This window comes from Triturus cristatus, chromosome 8 (genome assembly GCF_964204655.1).
Source record: "Triturus cristatus chromosome 8, aTriCri1.1, whole genome shotgun sequence".
In the NCBI taxonomy this organism is placed as follows: domain Eukaryota; kingdom Metazoa; phylum Chordata; class Amphibia; order Caudata; family Salamandridae; genus Triturus; species Triturus cristatus.
The window spans coordinates 185,905,196-185,924,355 of NC_140591.1; the positions used below are offsets into that span (position 1 = coordinate 185,905,196).

Genomic DNA, 19,160 nt, shown 5'->3' on the forward strand with positions numbered 1-19,160 from the left:
TAGTCAAATATCTGTATGTATATATATATATATATTCACTTAAAAAACCATAGGTTTCACACATGTTATAGTTAGCTGGACATTTCACTCTTAAAAAACCAATGAAATTCCCCCGTTATAGTTAGTTCAGCTAACTATAACTCACGCGACCGCAATCCTCTTTAGGTTTTGCTGCAGATGGTATTAATCTCTCTAATTTTGTGTGCTAAAGAACTTAATTTGCCTTAGTCAAATTTCTGTATGTGTGTATATATATATATATATATATATATATATATATATATATATATATATATATACAAACAACTCCCTCCGTGTAGAAGGACCAGAAGACACAGCGGGGAATTTCTTGGCATCCTTTAATTCACCAAACAACACAGGCATAATGCATTTCGGCTAATGCCTTCGTCAGACGCCCAGTTGCTTTGGGTTTCACTCGCTTCCTCCCTTGGTGTTCTGCGGCGCTCCCATTAGTTGGAGTGTGGCTGGCTCCGTTATTTATTGCCTTCAGCTGCCGTTAGTTGTACACTAAACTTCAATTCCCAGCAGGCATTGTCCCGGTAAGTGTGGATGACGGAGCCAAAATATACTGCTGTGAGTGCTTGTGTGCCCAGCAAGGGGGGGAGAGGGCAAATGTCAGCCGAGTGAATCCCACAATCCTGGTGTTGCGAGCAGCCTCGAGTCCCCAACGCCTCTACCACAGGTGCAAGATCCAAAAGCGGGCCGTGGCGTGCAGATTAAATAATCCCACGTCCCCATGAAATCACGGACTGCTAACAGCAGCGGCCGCTTAACTGGCTTGTCACCAGGGCGAGCCTGCAACTTCCAATACCTTGGATTCTATCAAACTCGTTGCCAGCATTTGTCTCAGGCCACTTGTGAGGCGGGTCCTCTGTACACGCATAACTGGCCAACGCGTGAAAATGTACAAACAACTCCCTCCGTGTAGAAGGACCAGAAGACACAGCGGGGAATTTCTTGGCAGCCTTTAATTCACCAAACAACACAGGCATAATGCATTTCGGCTAATGCCTTCGTCAATAATTGTTATTTTTTGCCACATGCGAGTGCATACCCAATCACTGTTAAGGAAAGTGCATCTTCTGTTTTTAATGATGTGAAAGCTTTAAAAGAAGCACCAATATGGCGCATTGTAGGTCGAAAAAGGCAGCGTGACTGCCGAAACACGTTCATGTATCTGTTGCAACCAATGCAATAAACGGAAGAACCCCCATGACAACGAGTGCCGGCTCCTTAATCATATGAAGGTTGGGGAAGATTCTTATATATATATATATATATATATATATATATATATATATATATATATGTATGTATATATATATATATATATATATATATATATATATATATATATATTATCTACTGGCAGTCGCCAGTAGATAGTTATAGTTAGGACCGTGTTTCCATAGGAAATCTGAAAATTCTATTTTGAATAACTTTGGCGCCGGTTGATGAATCCTCGCGAAATTTTCAAAACTAATGGGGCGCTCCGCTCAGCTCCTACCCTGAAAGTCTCGGGGTGATTCGTCAAGCGGGGGCCGAGAAAAAAGGGGGGTCCCAAAACGCGTTTTCCCCATGCATTTTCCCATAGGACCTTTAGTCGAAGGTACAGCCCGAACGGCTGAACAGAATTACTTGAAATTTGGCAAAGGGGTAGTACTCAGGTCAGGGAAGTGCCTTTTGCATATCTGGAGTCAATCTGTTCAGTATTTCCTGAGAAAATTGCATTTAAAAGCATATACATATCTATATGCGCGCACCCTAACGTGCGCGAGCGTAATTCTGATTGGTTGTTTGATGTCAGTCAACATTCGAATCGGTTGAAATCAGGAAGTGTCGGCCGCCATTTTGTCTGTCGCAGTGATAAGGAAAGGTGGAAAACGTGAAAAGGGGGCAGGGAAGAGAGTTTCTGACCCCCTAGCCTTAGTCAGGGGGTCACAGAAGGACCCCCAAAAGTGAAATTTTTTTTTTTTTTTTTTAACAATTGCGGGGTGCGCGCACGGTGTGCGCACGGCTCTTGTAAAAAACCAATGAAATTCCCCCGTTATAGTTAGTTCAGATAACTATGACTCGTGCGACCGCCACTCTATCACAAGGATGATGTCATGAGTGATGTCATGAGTGATGCCACTGACCATGTCATGAGTGATGTAATATGTGACGTCATGAGCAGTGGATTGCGGGCGCATGAGTTATAGTTATCTGAACTAACTATAACGGGGAATTTCATTGTTTTTTTATGAGTGAAATGTCCACCTAACTATAACCTGTGTGAAACCTATGGTTTTTTTAAGTGAATGTATATATATATATATATATATATATATATATATATATATATATATATATATATATATATATATATATATATATATATATATATATATATCCACATTAATAAGACTTCTCAATTCTTTAGAACCATCTTCCTATGCATAATGATCTTTTTTGTTGTCAGTATGTATATATAATCCTAAATTTAAAAAGAGTGCACATCACAATGAACTTTGCTGGCACAGTACGGAGCCGACTGCCTATTTATGAAAAGAGTTCGCAAGGTTTGCCTCTTTCTGTTTCTGAACTGTGCTATCTGAAAATAATGAATTATCTCCGAGAAATATCAGGTTAAATGAATTAACATTACCAGAATTTGTTGTTGATGGGATCAGCTCTATTTGTCCCTCCTGGTTTTCTAACATAAGTCACCCTAATGACCTAGTAGCAAAGCAACATTCTCATTCTGCATTAATAGCCACATCCTTTTATTACAAAGCCCTTTATTTTAGATTAAGGGAAGCTACTTAAAATCTGAGGTTGGAGTTTCTACTAAGCATTTCCTCCCATATAATTAGTTGTGGAATGTCTGCTGATATGTTAAAGGTCTGAAGTAGCACAAAGACGCTTCTCTTTAAGGAAGATGTTTTTAACATTGACTATTTTAAAAATTGTATAATGGGGCTTCCACGAGGGAGGTTGTGATGTTGTTGTAAAGTTTAACTTCTTTAAACTGTATGTGCAGCATACCAGTTGAAATATAATCTGGAGTTCTAAGAAGCTGTAGGTTTATTCACTGTTATTAAATCGTAATTAGATCCCCCGAGAAGGAGTGCCTGTAAATACAACCTTTACTGCTCCTCGCTTGATTTCCTGGTAATCAGAGACATGTGTTTATGCTGCATTCATAATATAATCCTGCCAGACGTTTGTCAAATGTGGAAGCAAGTGACAGGTCCTCAGTGTGACGTTGAGATGGAGCTGTCAGTGTGAGTCGTCGAGTGATGCTGCAATAATTGTAAACTGCTGCCATTGTGTGCTTGGTACTTTGAGTTCTGTCTTTACGGGATTGTTCACATGGTGATGATTTTACAGATAAAACCATGTTAAGGAGAGGAACATTTGCAGGTGGGAAAAAATAATGTGGACCTTGGTCGCCTTTATTGGTGATCATAACACTGAGCACCGCGTTGGGGCTTGGAAAATATGAGCACACCGCGTGAAAGGGAGCAAGGCAGAGAAGCCGGTCACTGGGTTCCATTTTTACTGTTGCATTCCTCCAAAATGTGCATCTGGTTTATCTAGCCATATTGCTATAAAATATTCATTAGCGATATACTGCAGTTTGATATGTTTGGTACAATGTGGCATCTCATTTTTTTTGTATCTCAGTGTGGTACCTATCCGACTGGAGCTATGCAGTTTCTATCAAATAGTTCGTAATAATGCATGTGCATAATAAGAACGTGCAGTCTCATCAGTTTAAGGCACCCGCTTCTTTGTATCTGAATTAACCATTCAATATATGTATGACAAAAACATTGCTTTCTTTGTTGCCTTATATGTCGCTTGATAGTGAAAACTGGTCTGCTAATATTCGTGTGGCCTATTCAGCGTGATTTTATTTGAGTGTATTGATTTAATTCCTTATATTCTGGTTCTGGGTAAACACATATTTACAGTAACTATAGATAACAAAACACTAAGGCATAAAACATGTATTCATACGTACAGAGCCACAAACCTAAATAGCCCTGTAATTTACCACTTATGTCATATAACACACACAGTAGCTCACACTGCCCACCATGTTTTGTTGTTGACGGTAACCTTTTTGCTTGTTGAATGTGAACTTCAGGTATGCACAGCAGTGACCTCTTTTATTTTTTTTATTTTATTTTTTTAAATCTGTTTTTGGGGATTCACAAACCGTGCTCCTGGGTACACGGTTGCCTACATGGTTTCTAGGTTAATCAAACCTGGTTACATGTTTCTTGAACTCTGCAAATAAAAGCCCCTTTTTCTTAAAATGTAAATACCCTTGAGCTTGGAGTTCCGGGCAAGCTCCTTCCGACCTCTTTTAATTTTTATCTCTGTACACATCCTGTATTGGTGACTGCAAGAACCAAATTGTATTTTGAGTCTTACAGTTCGAGGCATCAACACCTAAATATATAAGTGTTGACCATTTCAAACCAACCTGTCACCTCTTTAGAATGCAAATATCTCAAAAGCGATTAAACTAATTGAAAGCAGCTCATGAAAAGCACACCTTGTTAGAGTTCTACAATCATGCCAAGCTTGGCATAACTCTGTTTAGCGCTTCTTACTGTAGCAATGAGCAAAATTTCCTGAGGAATCCTATAAAAAAAAAAGATCTCCTCCCTTTGTGAGCGTTTGCCTCCCTTGTGAAACTGCAAGAAAATTGGCAATGCTGAACCAGAGATGCATATAGTAAGAAAGAGCAAGACTTGTGCAGATCTATCCGTGGGCACCAGAGTAGTAGACGCATGAAAAATGCTTTTTCCATTGAAATCGTGGCTGAACCATAACTACGCAGTAACCACCTCTTGCTTTTGTCACATATATGTATATGGTTCAAACGTGCATTACACACATGCCATAGCTTGCCCCGCCCACCATGTTGCCTCTTGATAGCTTGCATGTTTGAGCCAGAACCTTAACACAGTTGTTAGCTGTTGTTGTTTTCAGTGAATTTATTGTATTATATTTTATAATATATATCTAATTTCCAACCCCTGCTGAGTACATCCTTTAGATTAGACAGGCCTGCCATGGGTGCACTGTACCCACATATGAAGCTTGCCCTAGGTTTTCTGTATCTTTTTTGGGGATCCGCTGAGTCGCTGTACCGCGGGTCGCAGCCACCATTTTAGTTACTGGATTTCTGCACATCCCGAAAGGATCTGCAGATGCTGTGACTCATTTAATTTTTGTTTATATTGTCTCCATGGGGGGGAGTGTCCTTTGATGGTCCACATGGCTTTACATTTTTTGTTCAGGATCCAGGAACTGTGTCCTGTTTCCGGAAATGTCAACCGCAAGAGACTTTTTTTCTCTTATGGGAGCCGCATAGATAACCTGGATCCAAAAGGGATAATGGGAGAAAAGGCCCCTTGTTAAAAATCGGATTTTTAAAATTCATTTCTAGATGTTCAAAGGATATGCAAAATGGCACAGATATGCTTAAGTGTTAACTCTTTAAATCCCACTCTGCAAGTTTTTTAAACACTTCTTTCTCCAAACCTACTGAACCAAACTAACAAAATCACTTGACAAGAGCAAATTATCCTCTGGGAGCTAAAATAGAAACGCACATCTTTCCCCCTCACCCTCGCTTATCATTTTTTCCCCAGGAAGGATCTGCACGAGAAGTGGCGTGCCAGGCCTTAGGTGGCTCTGTCAAGTAAATTAGTTGCCAGATTTTGTGCAGAACTGTCCATGGAGTCAAAAGTGATAGAAAATCAAAAATGGCTCTTGAATGGGACGTATGGCACAACCATAACTACACAGTGGCGACTGCCCTGTCACAAACCTCAAGGTGTGCTTCCATGACCTAGAACTCTCTCCCTGAAAAAAGGCCTGAAACACCGAATATTCTATCTCCGCTTTAGGAGTAAGTTCTCTCAAACTCACTCAATTCTCAGGGTGTTGGCGTTTTCAGAAAACTTGATAAAACGGATGCAGTTGTATATATGCCTTTATTTTTTTCTGTAATTAGTTTTAATTCCTGCCCTTCATGGCATTTATTGTTTCGGTTTTATGCATACCTACTTTTTAAAGTATCCGGAGACAATATGGGCTGGTGTGCGCTATATAAAAGTGCTAATAAATAACACTGTGTTTACAAAAAAACACATTAAAAATCCTGGGATCCAGCTGTGACTTTTTTATGTTGACAGGGTATTTTGCACAGCATTTTCCAATTACTTGCCTCTTGTGCAGTGATGTAAATGGCACTTTGATGGAACAAAAGCTATTGTAGTTTGCCACCTCTTCAGCTCCCTTGCCACTCATCAGCAGGTCCGTTCCCTCGGTTGGCTGCCGGTGTTGCACTTTGTTATTTTAACACCTGGCAGTTCAGGGGCCACAGACAGATTATTAATGGAGTGAATTTGTGAAATCCACTGGGCTTCCTTGTGTTGAAAATGTGTTGCATCCGTTTTGTGACCTCCCATCACACACAGCCAAGTGTTTCGACATTTTATGTGCGAGGAAATGGCTTGGAACAAAATACAGCTGGGAGTCTAGTCACAGCCGGGCTCTGTTCGCAAGGGCCCCGCTCGGATTCCCCTTCGGAAAGACTCTAGAAGGGTACCCAACATCATCCGACTGCGAAATTGCAGCTATTGTGCTGGCCTGTTTTTTCTTAAACATCTCAGAGAACAAAGCTTTTTTTAAATAAGATTAAAAAAATGTTTTTATTTTATTTTCAGATTTTGTGTAAGCTCTTTTATTGCTTCCTTCCCCTTTCTTCCTGGCTGATCAATCTCCCGCTTCTGGTTTGCAGGTTGATGTTCGACTTGCCGCAGGAAATGGGGTTAATTGCCATCGCGGCCCGACAAAGCCAAGGCAAAGGTCAGTGCTGATGTGAGAGTGGAGAGCATGCGTGAGTAACATGAGAAGACCCCTGTAAAGAGTGCACTCTACACCTGGAGGGATATCCTGTGCTTGCCCCCTCCTGGCCACCGTAGCTAAACCTGGAGGTAGTCTGTGAACACACTTTACTAGATTGTTTTACGTTTATAAGGAGACAAGTGTTCCTGTAAGTTGCTTCTGTCTGCGCGCGCCCTGCTCTCGGGGCCTGCACATCCATGAGCGGTTTCCTTACCTTGAAAAGCAAACCAGACCTGTCCACCCGCACACGGAAGCCCCCAGCAGCAGAGTCCGCCGTGCCCCTGAACTCACAATCCAGAGGATGGTTTATCTGAGTGGTTTAGAGAATGAATGAATTGTACGGGTGTGCGAAGAACCTTTTTGTATTTGTTTCTGCAACCTTCACAAAGTTGTATGGCAAGGTCTGCAAATAATCGGCGACGTTTTTCAACATGAAAATCGTGACTTTTTGTAATACTTTATGCCACGTATGAACTTATTTAAAAATATCAAAATGATCCTGGGTAAGATATACTTTACAGAAAACAATTTTGTTCGCCTAATAAAGTCGTTTTGCATAGAAAATATGCAACATAGACAAACTGCTGAAAACCCTGCATGCATTTTACAACCCTCTACATTCGATCTAAATATCATCGCCAGGGGGTGGGTTCCCGAACGTCAACAACCAGAAACTTCACCCTTGAAAAGAATTGCAGCCCTTTTATAAGTAGCACCATACTCTGCTTGTTTTAATGATGCACAAAGGTTAGTGCTGATTTATTATGGATGATCACAAACATCGGTTTCTGCCTTGATTTTGTTAAGCGTTTGCGATGCATGCGTCTCCTCTTAATCCAGAGGCTCGTCCCCTCCGCGGATCACCGTCCCGGTGTGTGCACACACGTTGATTGACAAGGTGAGCCTGTGCGTGCCCACGCGTTGTTTGACAAACGGAGCCTGTGCGCGCGCACGTGTTTTGTGACAAGGTGCACCTGTGCGCGCGCACGCGTTTTGTGACAAGCTGAGCCTGTGCGCGCACATGTTTTGTGCCAAGCTGAGCCTGTGCGTGCACACAAGTTGTTTGACAAACGGAGCCTGTGCACGCACACACCTTGGTTGCCCACCTGAACCTGGGTGTGCAGGCGCGTTGTTTGATAGGGTGAGGATGGAACAGATGACAAATGCCAGGAAAGGGGCGCTCTTCGAATCTACCGCAGTGTGCGGGCTCTGGACGCTTGGGCTGAACTAGATTCTTGGAAACCAAAGCCGGGTGTTGTTATACAATATCCTGCTAACTGGCAGGAATAGGCTGGGCCATGTGCCGGCTCTGTGTAGTCTCTGAATCGGTATCAGCTGTTCTTCCACACAGGATGCATAGCTTCAGTCACTGGGCCTCCCGTGCACGACTCAATGAGCTCCACACTGTCTATTTTGTTTTAAAAAGCAGTAGAATTGGTTAAAAAATTGCATTAATGTTTAATAGCTTATTCCTCCCGTCCCACTATGAAAAATATTTTTTTCGGTTTGGAGAAAGGTGTGAGGCCCTTATCAACCCGCTCATCTGCACATGAATGGGTGGGTGGGTGGATGAATGGATGGAGCAGCTGTGTCCACTTCACTTCAAGGCACAGGTTTGCTTCCCTTCTCTGCTGTCTCCCACTCATCAGGAGCGGGTTGTATGGGTGGGTAGATGGATTTTTTGGATGGATGGTGCAAGACTGAGCTAATAGGCCTAGGCATGCGTCCTACTCTCCCTCGCACCTACTCATCAGGACATGGTGGTTGGATGAGCAGTGTGAGTCTGAACTGAAAAGCATAGTGTGTGCTCCTTATACCTGCCACTCATCGGGGCAGGGATGGATGCATAGATAGTGTGAGATTGAGATGAAAGTCATAGTTGTGAGCCCCTTCACAATCCTGCTCATCTGGGCAGGGATGGATGGATGGTTCGTTGCTGTGCACACTGCACTGAATGGCATGAGGTTGCCTCCCTTGTTGCTGTCCCCCACTATCAGGACCTGAATGGATGGATCAGCAGTTTGAGACTACACTGAAATACATAGGTTCAGCAATGGATGGATGGACGGATGGATAGACGAAAGAATGGATGCATGTGTGTGATGCATGGATAGATAGTATGAGACTGAGCTGAAAAGCATAGTTGTGAGGTCCTTCTCAATCCCACTTATTTGGATAGGGTTGGATGGATGGATGGATTGATGACTGGCTAGTGTGACACTGAGCTCAAAAGCATAGTTGTGCCTGCCCTGCCTCCCTCCCTCTCTCTAATCAGGATGTGACTGGATGGAGCCGCAATGTGAGACTCCACTGAAAGGCATAGGTTTGCGTCCCTTTTCGCTGTCTCCCACTCATCAGGATAGGGATGGCTGGGTGCGTGGTATGGATGGTCGGAAGAATAGATAGTGTGAGACTGTGATGAAAGGCCTAGGTGTGCCCCACCCTCTTTCCCTCCCACTCATCAGGACATGGTGGATGGATGAGCAGTGTGAGGCTGAGCTGAAAGGCATAGGTGTGTGTCCTTTTCCTGCTCTCTCCTACTCATCAGGACAAGGATGGATAAATGGATGGATTGGCAGTGTGAGACTGCACTGAAATACATAGGTTTGCATCTCTCTCTCTCCCTCTGACTCCTCAGGACATGGATGGATGGATATCGAGTTTGAGAAATTTAGTTGATGGCCAGTGTGCAATTAAAACCTATTTGGAGAAACTTCATGCTGGCTTAAACAAAACCTGTTGTTTCAGGGGAGAATAAGGCCCCATCTGAGAAGCAGTACGGGGCTGCTTTTCCCACTTTTTGTGGATTCACCATCAACGCTTTAGGCTAGATTCACGTAGCCCGTTGGACCTTATACCGTATATAAGTTATGGTCTGACATGACAGTAAGTTACAACATTGTGCCTTACCCATCAAACTATTTGACTTCTGAGTTTTACTTAGCTGTGTTGGAATATACAGGTGTACTTCACTGATAATTATAACAAACCATTTTCCTCACTGCGTATATTTGTGTTTATTTTTCACAAAGTGTAAAATAGGAATGCCCGGGTAAAACAGTTGATTTTCTTTTTTCAATTTTAGTTTAATTGCACAGAACAGACAACGTCCGCATTTAGATGGTATACAGCTCGTAGTAAAGAGAGCGATCAATGCTTTAACGTTGTCAGAAGATAGACCATCCCACCCAGCCATCTTCCCCTTCTTGCTTTGTAGAATATCACAATATTTGGGACCCTGGTCTTTTCAAGCGCCTTCCTAACATAGTGTTTCATTTATTTTGAACAATTGGACTTATATTCTTCTCAGTTTAAAACATTTTCTAGAACACACCTCCAGTACTTTCAGCATTGCTTACTTAAAGCCTTGCTCTTCCTGAAGACTGTCTCAAAGTACATTGGGTTTGGTCGTCATTTAATATATTTGACAGTGTAATAGAGTGATTTGTGCATTATTATTTAGAATCGGAATCTGGGCTAGTAACGGAGTCATACATCTGGTCACTTGAAAAGAAACACAGGTGGGTCTTGACCCTGCGTGGACACAATGCAGAGCTAGTGGGTATGTGTCCCAAAATATCCCACATGGGGAGTACTTGATCAGTGCATGTAGTGTGCATGCTGCGTTCTGATTGGTTGAGTGTTCCTTACTTAGTGTGACATTTACGTTTATGGTGTTCTGGGAACGCACGCCCCTCTGGCCAAGAGTGTTTTATTAGGGCCAATCTCCTGAGACCATTACGGTGTTGCTGCCTATCTGTGGAATTGATCAGGGTTTCCCAGTACGCACATTTGTATAAGGGTTACGTGTTCCCCTCCCCCACCTGTAATCTGTCAATCAGTTGCTTCAGCCTAGATCGCAGGGCCTGCCTGACCACGTATTTATGAATTGGGCTTGAAGGGGAGGTCATATCGGGTTAATTCAGCAAAGGAGATGCGACTTTGTTATTATACATATATATATATCCTGGTGTATATCGACATCGAATTTATCAGTATTATCACCTTGCTCTTCCTGGTGCAAATTGGGTTGTAGAAACCTGTGAGAAATAAGTTTGCAGATGTCTGTGAGCACTTGTTAGACCTGATTCACATAGTGATTTGCACATTTAAGCTTCACTTAAAAGCACAAATGACACGATTTTCCACTGCAAGGAATTCTCCAAAGATTACTTTGCAGTCTGCTCGTGCCTAGGATTACACCACGAGCATGTAATACGGCCCTTGAGTGAATCCCACTCAACCGTTGGTGAGTAGATATTCCAAGATGGGATCTGCAAGTTTGTGAACTCCCACTAAAACACGTATTGATTATCGACACACTCCTCTGTGCTTTTCCGCCATGGAACTGTCAGCACATTAGTGTGCATCTCTCCAGGATGGAAAGATGATGAGAACACATTAACAAACTCACCTCTCTGTGCTTTCCATGATGAAGGTCCAGCGAAAGATCCTGACGCTCATCCCTAGGTCTTCCAGCCATTAACCCAGTCCCTTATTATAAGTAGACTGGATTCTTTCTTCTTGGTTCCCAGATTACAATTTACACTGAATGATGCCGCCAGACGTATCCTGGATACTCCGTAATATGACAGGATCTTGAGGCACCTTAACAGCCTTCCCTGTTCGTAGGAGTTGCCTTTTCGAAGCCCTTTGTTTTTGCCTCAAAGCGCTTCGTGCTTACCCTCACACTAGCTGTGTCCCGAATGGTCTCTAGATACTCGCCTTCTAGATCACTTCGTTCATCCTCCTCCACGTTGTTACCATCCCGTTGCTTCACAGAATGCGGGAGGAAGGTCGCTCTTTTTCTGTCATTACTGCTGAGGCTTAGAACGGCCTCCAATTTGCAATTCGTGCTGAAAAAACCTCACTAGATTCTGTAAACACTTGAAAACCCATCTTTTTCAACAGTAGTGAGTGCCTTTCTATCCTAAAGTTTCAATGGAAGGACACTTCTGCATATTTACACGATATTTAAAATTAAAATCAAATTAACACCCACAAATGTATGTGAATGCAAGGCATGTGGTGTCCCCCCCCCCCGTTCCCCCCTCCCCACCAAAGTAGAAAACATATGATATGCCACAAAGTGGGGGCATTTCAGCAGGCATGAGATTGTACACCATATACAATAAAACCAGTGGAAATACTAAAGTGCATACGTACAAAGTGATTCATTAAACTTTCCCTGAGGTACACAAGAAAAGCTGTTACTAGCGCAGCTCTCAAGAAGGATCCCTGACAAGAACTGAAGTTCAGAAAGTAGAAAATTTGCACCTAGACGAAGTTGTACACCTGAGGCTGCAAATTAGGACCAGAAACTTCGGACTGACTAGGCGATCGCCGCAGGACTTTCCTGACCACATCTTAGGGGACAGTCATGATGTACAATATCGAAAACGCTGCATGTGATCAGTCTGTGAATGTGTTAGAAATGTACGGCACTTCTATCTCACACACCTGGCCGTTGTGAGTCTGGAACAACTGACATCTATTTAGCAGACGCAGGGCTGACTTCAAATTCCTACCAGACCCTCGGATTTGACAAAAAAATAATAAAAAAGCAGTTGCTTTTTCACTGCGTGAAGTTCTTTGCTCGGGAAAGAGCTTCCGCTGTGGCCCATGCTTCTCGGTTGCCCCTCCTGAAACGAATGCCCCTAAACCCCTAAAATATATCAGGTTCCCGAAACTTTTGTAACTGAAACTGCTGGCATTTCATACGTTGTGCCCTTCACCTCGATCGCCTCGTGAAAACCCCGCGCCTCTGAGGTCTGAAAAGAACAAAGCAACCTGGCCAGCTTCGTCGCCATCCCTTCCTTTGAGTGGAAATCTCCTTCGTACAGTGCAGCAGCTAAAGTTGGCTTGAAATGTGTTTGTTTAAGGGAGCGGTGTCAGCTGCTGTGTGCAGATCTGCTAAGCTCTGTACATTTTGGGATAAAGGAACACGCATGCTATTTTTAAAAGCAAACCGAGCTCTCGGTGCTGCTGTGAGAAGCCTGCCACTGCCTTCAATCTGACTGCAATGTTGGGAGTCATTCACCACAGGCACCGTCCATCTGGCAGCAGGCGCAGCAGGCGGGAAATCAGGCTTCTCCCTCAAAACCACTCGCCTCAAAACCCCTCATTTCATGCTCGATTTATCACAAAATTCAGCTTTGTTGTAATTTTCCTATTACTTAATTATGAAGTTGTTTTTAGTCCATGTTGCTTAAAAACTCATTACTTTTCAGTTTCATTTCGGAAGAACACGTAAAACAGCCAAAAAGAAGTGAGCAGGGTACTTTGAATGAAGATATTCATAAAATTGAAAATGTTATTTTAAAAGATGAAATAAAAGCACTAAGTTATCGCAGAGCAGTTCTCACCTTTCTCCACGTTTCATTTCCCCATCCCGTGTGACACAAATGCATACCTGTGCAGCTGGGGAGTGGGGGAGGAGTCTACCCGGTAACCCCTCCTCACCGCCTGTTAACCTGTTCCTGCCTCCTCTCCCAAACTCCCTGAATTCATAAATTAGTATGAACTATTTTGAGACTTAGGACCTTATTTAAGGCTTGCATTGCGCATTATCCTAAGACACTTGTAATAAGCCGCGTTTGTGATGAAGTAACCCTTTTTCCAGACTCCAAAACAGACCCTTAATCAATTGTTGAATGAAACTGCTCCTACAAAATAACAATTCTTTTTTCCCGGGAGATCCCTTATCAGTCCCCTAATGAATCAGATCCCTTCTTAACCTCCCAAGTTAGTAAAATTCTAGAAATGTGACATCTGCTGATATTTCTTTAAAATCATAGCTTTACCAAATGATCCCTTCTTAAATGTAAACACTTTAGGATATGGAAAGGATATTGTTGACATCTGCAATAACTAATGCTTGTCAGTAGTGATAGTGTTTTTTTTTAATTTAGAGAGTATTTTTGGTCTTTTAAAAAAAACCAAATAAAAATGTGTGGTTTGGGCAAAGTAAACGCGGGCCATTGCTAATTCTATAAGTGAGCAGATGTGGCTTCCAAAGTTTCATTTCCTTTAAGTTCTAAATGTTGAGGCTTGTTTTTTCCGTGATCATAAAATGTTTCAGAAAAAAATGCAAATTTCATATAGAGTCGAGCATAAAATAACACATTTCTCAAATGCGGTGCTCACATTGCTCCTGTTGCCCCAGCCCTCCCAAGCCATTTTGGTAGATGCAGTGAGGACAGTTAATTGTAATTACTGTCAGTAGATGTAGCTGTTAAGTACTTGTACTGGAATTCTGTTTTTATGTGTTTCATGATGTTTGCCACTCATCAGAGAAAAGTATTCTTTTGTTTGTGAGTGCTGAGATGCAGCTTTAAGTAGGTGAGGTGAAATACCAGACAAGGCCTTTAAACATTTCATAGGTGTCTTTCATACACTGATCATGTGGATCAGTCCTCCCAAGCCATTATGGTATATGTAGTTCTTTCACTCTCTCTCTATTTGTCGATCTCCTTTTTGAGGTTTTTCTCATGATGGGCTCGTCATCGCCAGTGTAACATTCAAGATATTGACTCATACGCGATTGATAAATGGTAGCTGAAAGTATGAGTTTATTGGAGAAAACATCATCCATAACAAGCCAGAAGCAACTGAGCAACTTTTTAAAATACGTATTTATTGAAGTTTTCTGACAATATTGTACAGTTCTATTATAAGCGTACATTGTTACATGTACATCATGATATCAGTAACCTTTGTAACTCGACTGATTATGACCGGACACAATGAACTATCTGAAAAAATATAATCGGCCTTCATGTACCAATCTGTATACAGGTGTGCTCTTATGTTGAAGGAAGAAAAGACCCCAGCAGTATTTTGCCCCTGAATAACTTTGAGCTGCATCATGAAGTCTTGCTTACTATAGCTAACTGTATGTTGTTGTTGCTATAAAAATCCTATATGTTTCCACACCTTTTGCTCTGTCTCCTCCCTCTGTGCGAGATGGACTTCCATTAGTTTTACAGTCGTGTCCTCATAGGAGACAGTCATCAGTATTTGTTTGAGGAGTGCGTTTTTCTGTGTATTGTTTTGCGCTTTAAATCATTGAAAATGCTTAGGCTGTGGTCCCCAGCTTCCAGTAATAACTCAGTGGGGTCCCCAGGTTTGAGTAATGATTACATGTGGGTCCACAGAAATCAAAAGGTTAAAAATCACTGTCCTAGATAATCTGCGTGATAGTGGCGCCCCCACGTTGTGGTGGTCGGTGCTGACCTCAAGAAGTATGAGGGAATGTATCCCTAGAGAGAAGATTCAAAACCACATTTGAAATACAGTCAGTAAGATAGGATTGACTCAAAAAGGGAGTTTGAGATCAGAAACTTTGAAGAAAAAATCGTAACGTTTATTAAATTCAAAGTGGAATACAGACAATAGAAAAAATGCAAATGCAGCAGTAATCTAATTAAATCAGTACTAATACATAGAAATCAATGGCCATGAAGGCTGTTCGTTACAGGAATAATGTAATAATAAGCGAAATGTGGAACTATGGACTAAGTTCCAAAGGTTCAGCAAATCAGTAGAGGACCGAATAGCATCCCTAGTAGAAATCCAAAGCCTCAATGGCTCACTTCCAAATTTGAGGGTTTATGTAGCCAATTTTAGCTTAGAAAATGATGAAAACTGCAACGCCAGCATGATGTGGGCAAAAGTATCATAATTTCAACAAATCATACCACAGTATTCTAAAACGTCATACAACCCTACCATCTTAGCATTAAACCACTGCATAAATATTGATTCATCCCTTCGCAGGTGTCAGAACAAACTAGTTGGATAAACAGTAGAAAACAATTGTAAATAAATGCAATACAGTGTGCTAGCAGGCAGAACCTTGGAAAGTGGCAAAAGGCTTCTTCTTCCAGTTCTTTGAGAACAATGTCACACAAAATAAACAGTGCTCTTCTTGCTGTGTGTAGTGTCAAGTAAGAAGTATAAAAACACAATCAACATAATGATGCAGCAGCTATTTGAAAAAGATGGAGTCGAGACCTAACTGAAGCCTAGTTAGCGCCAGCCAGATAAACACATTAAGCACATTATAACAATTTAGTTTCAATTGCAAAAGTTCTATATTATTGGGCATATATGAATTCAATACCTTCCTCAGAACTCCCTCTCCGATGATTACATCGTCACTAAATCCCAAGCTATTTATAATTCAGTATGCAACACTTTCTTTAATTCTGTCATAAATCTGTGCTTTGATGTCTTCCAACTCGATCTGTTCACATTTCCTCTTAGATGCTGTCAGCTTCTTCTTACACCCCCAATTTAGTCCTATTTCAATACATTTATTTAAAGACAATAGAACAATTTCACAAACTATCACAATAGTTATAGGGGTTAATATATTATGAAGCATAGCCCCCAAGCTATCAAACCATTCACCAACCTTTCTAAAAACCATTCCCAATCTCACCAAACCAGGAACCAACTGATTGCCACAAACCAGGCTCCTTTCACTTCATGAGTTATTAGTCACATTGCTTATATAAGGATTATTAAGCTTGCTGTTATCCAGAATGTAGGCACTGCACTCTTGTATTCTCAAAACCCGACAAACTCCGCCCTCCTTCGCAATAAAGATATCTAACAAACTATGGTTTTGCATAATCCTTGCATACATAGCCATTAGCTCCTGATTAATCTTAATTAGTGCACCTGCAGTATTAGAAGCAAGGCAATCTGCCAAACTAGAGAGAGTTCTAAATTTTACATAATTCATAGCCATACCAATAGACTGAATCATAGCACCCAACCAGTGCTGGAATTGGAAAATAATTAATTCCCGGAACCCATACATTGAGGCATAAGGTGTGGAAACAAAAATGGGGTGGAGTCATGAGGGGCGGAGCTTGAAAAGCATAGTCTGACAGTTCACTTATGCATTTATTTAAAAACATCTTCAAAGAAATTGGCTACAAGGACAAATGTGTCAGAAAATCTGTTCTAGCTTGCTTATCTGGTCACAAAGAGGTTGCATTTTAAAATAGTACTGCTATAAAAGAATTAATTGCAAAAATAAATGAGTAGGTGCCATTTGAATAATTATTAGTTTTATTACTCATACACACAGATGAATCTTGAATTCCTACAGTTCTTACAGGGGGCATTTGAATTAAGTGAAAACCGGCCTCCTAAGTATTTGTGAAGTGGTAACCAGCTGTGCGGCTTTGCTTCCTTCCATTGCATTGGCATATAGGTGTTGACTCCAGATGGGTCCCAGCCAAGGTGAATCTGGCACATAAGATGGGCTGATGGCCCATTAAATTGGAGCTTTGTTTTGTGCCAAACTGGAGGTAAAAATATAAAGCCTGAAGGTTGCCGCTTCAAAAAAGATTGCAAACATTGAGCTGGTGCTGCTGCCCTGGTGTTGGAAAATGACAACAGGATATATTCCGCTTGTTTTACTATGCCCAGAAATAGCTGCCAAAACCGGGATTCTACGAGATCCTACTACTTACCAGTACTGCACCCAACAGATCTATCACACTTTGTCCAAATCCACGCTTCACTCTTTTCAAACCAACTGTATTATTAATTTCATTTACATGGTAAACCAGGGGGAATACCAGAGCAAGTTAACAACTTTCCACCCAATACGAGGCAGGTTAAAATAAGCATTCTTACTACACACATAATAAACTCCTCTAAAAATTGGCTCTTCACCAACCAAAGATCCATGATCAACAACATACCTCCTTTCACACTCACTCTCTCCTGCAAACTCAACAGGCCTAATTTTTTAAGGTTCTTGAAGCACCACACACAACTCTTTCATTTTTTCATGTTCCACTGCAATCTCGGATGCACATTAGAATTTCTGAATTCCTCTTCATCTTCAATTTGTTTTCTCGTTTCACTCGCAACTTTTGAGTTTCTTAGAATTTTTACCCTCCTTTCATTTTACTCTTTAATAAACTCATGCCCCTTGTCACTCAACCTACACACATACTCATTTACAGTCTTGTTCACATTCAAGCTAGGTTGTGTAATCTTGTTTAAATGTTAAGCATAAGTCATCAATTCACAGAGTCTACATATATTTGCATTTCTTCAAGCAAAGTGCTGAAGTCCTAAAGATATGGTGACAAAAACTCTTGCTTATGGAACAAACTAATAAAAGCATTTCAAGATAGACTATGTGACAGAGTCAACTGGAAATGCTTCACATCTTCAGCGAAGTACAGAAGATATATACACACATAATACTCTATAACATTCATTATTTTATCAGACATACCTTTGATTATATGTTTTATTAGTAACTACTTGATATCTTTCCCTATCTGTAAATCTCATGTGTTCTATTTATGTTTGATAGATCATTCACCTTGTGAAGGAGAAACAATCCCAACCATAGAAACTAAGCATATCATAAACCAACTGGAATTATTATCATTATCAATGACATTTTACAGCATTTGGTTTATGCCATCTTCATTTGAGGAAAAATATAAAAAGCAACAAAAGATAAAAAAAAAAAATCAGGATTCATGCACATTTTTCAGTTCATTAATTCAGTCTTAGGATTCAGGAAATCCTAGTACGTTACTCTGGAAACCTATGATACAAAAGATAAATCAATCAACTCTTGTAAAGTTCATGTTCTCAGCTTAAATTTCATCAAGACTTTGCAAAAATTCAAGGTGTCTCTTCTTTTGGTTCGTCTTCAGATATGAACTCCCAACAATTTGTCAAATCATAAACTTCCATCTCTTACTGCTCCTCTATATCGGTGTCTGAGCATGCTATACAAGTCCACTTAGGTGATGTATACTTTATATTTGCCACTCTTTTTCTCCTCGGTCTCTTGGCTACAGGTAACTCATTTTCACTATTCTCAAAATCAATTTCAGTTGTTTCTGGTTCTTATTTCATTTATTCTGGTCTCGTAGTCTTCCAGGGCAATCTTTTACTGCTTCTCACAGATACAGGTCATTTGGCTCCTTGATGTGCTTTCCCAGCCTCTATTTCTTCACTTGTGACTACCTACTGCGTTGATAGCTTTAATTGCTTTGGCTCTTTCAGGAAAGGAGTGCACATAATAAGTCTTGCAGTCATCAATGATTGCAGTGCTTTACGACAACAAAAGACGGTGCTGTGATTCTAGAGTAGGACAGGTGAAATTTTAAATACACAGGCAAAATTCCTGAATTTCTCAAAATTTCGTATTATGAGATTTTGCATACATTATT

The 19,160-nt window shown here is 41.1% G+C and overlaps 1 protein-coding gene across 2 annotated transcripts in view; it reads left to right on the forward strand.

The window, feature by feature from the left end:
• Positions 1-19,160, forward strand: part of HLCS (holocarboxylase synthetase) — an 862,037-nt gene that overhangs the window by 692,451 nt on the left and 150,426 nt on the right. For both annotated transcript variants that reach the window (XM_085621286.1, XM_085621285.1), the window contains exon 7: positions 6,830-6,897. In XM_085621286.1, the coding sequence (XP_085477412.1) occupies positions 6,830-6,897 (68 nt within the window). The remainder of the gene's footprint in view (positions 1-6,829; positions 6,898-19,160) is intronic.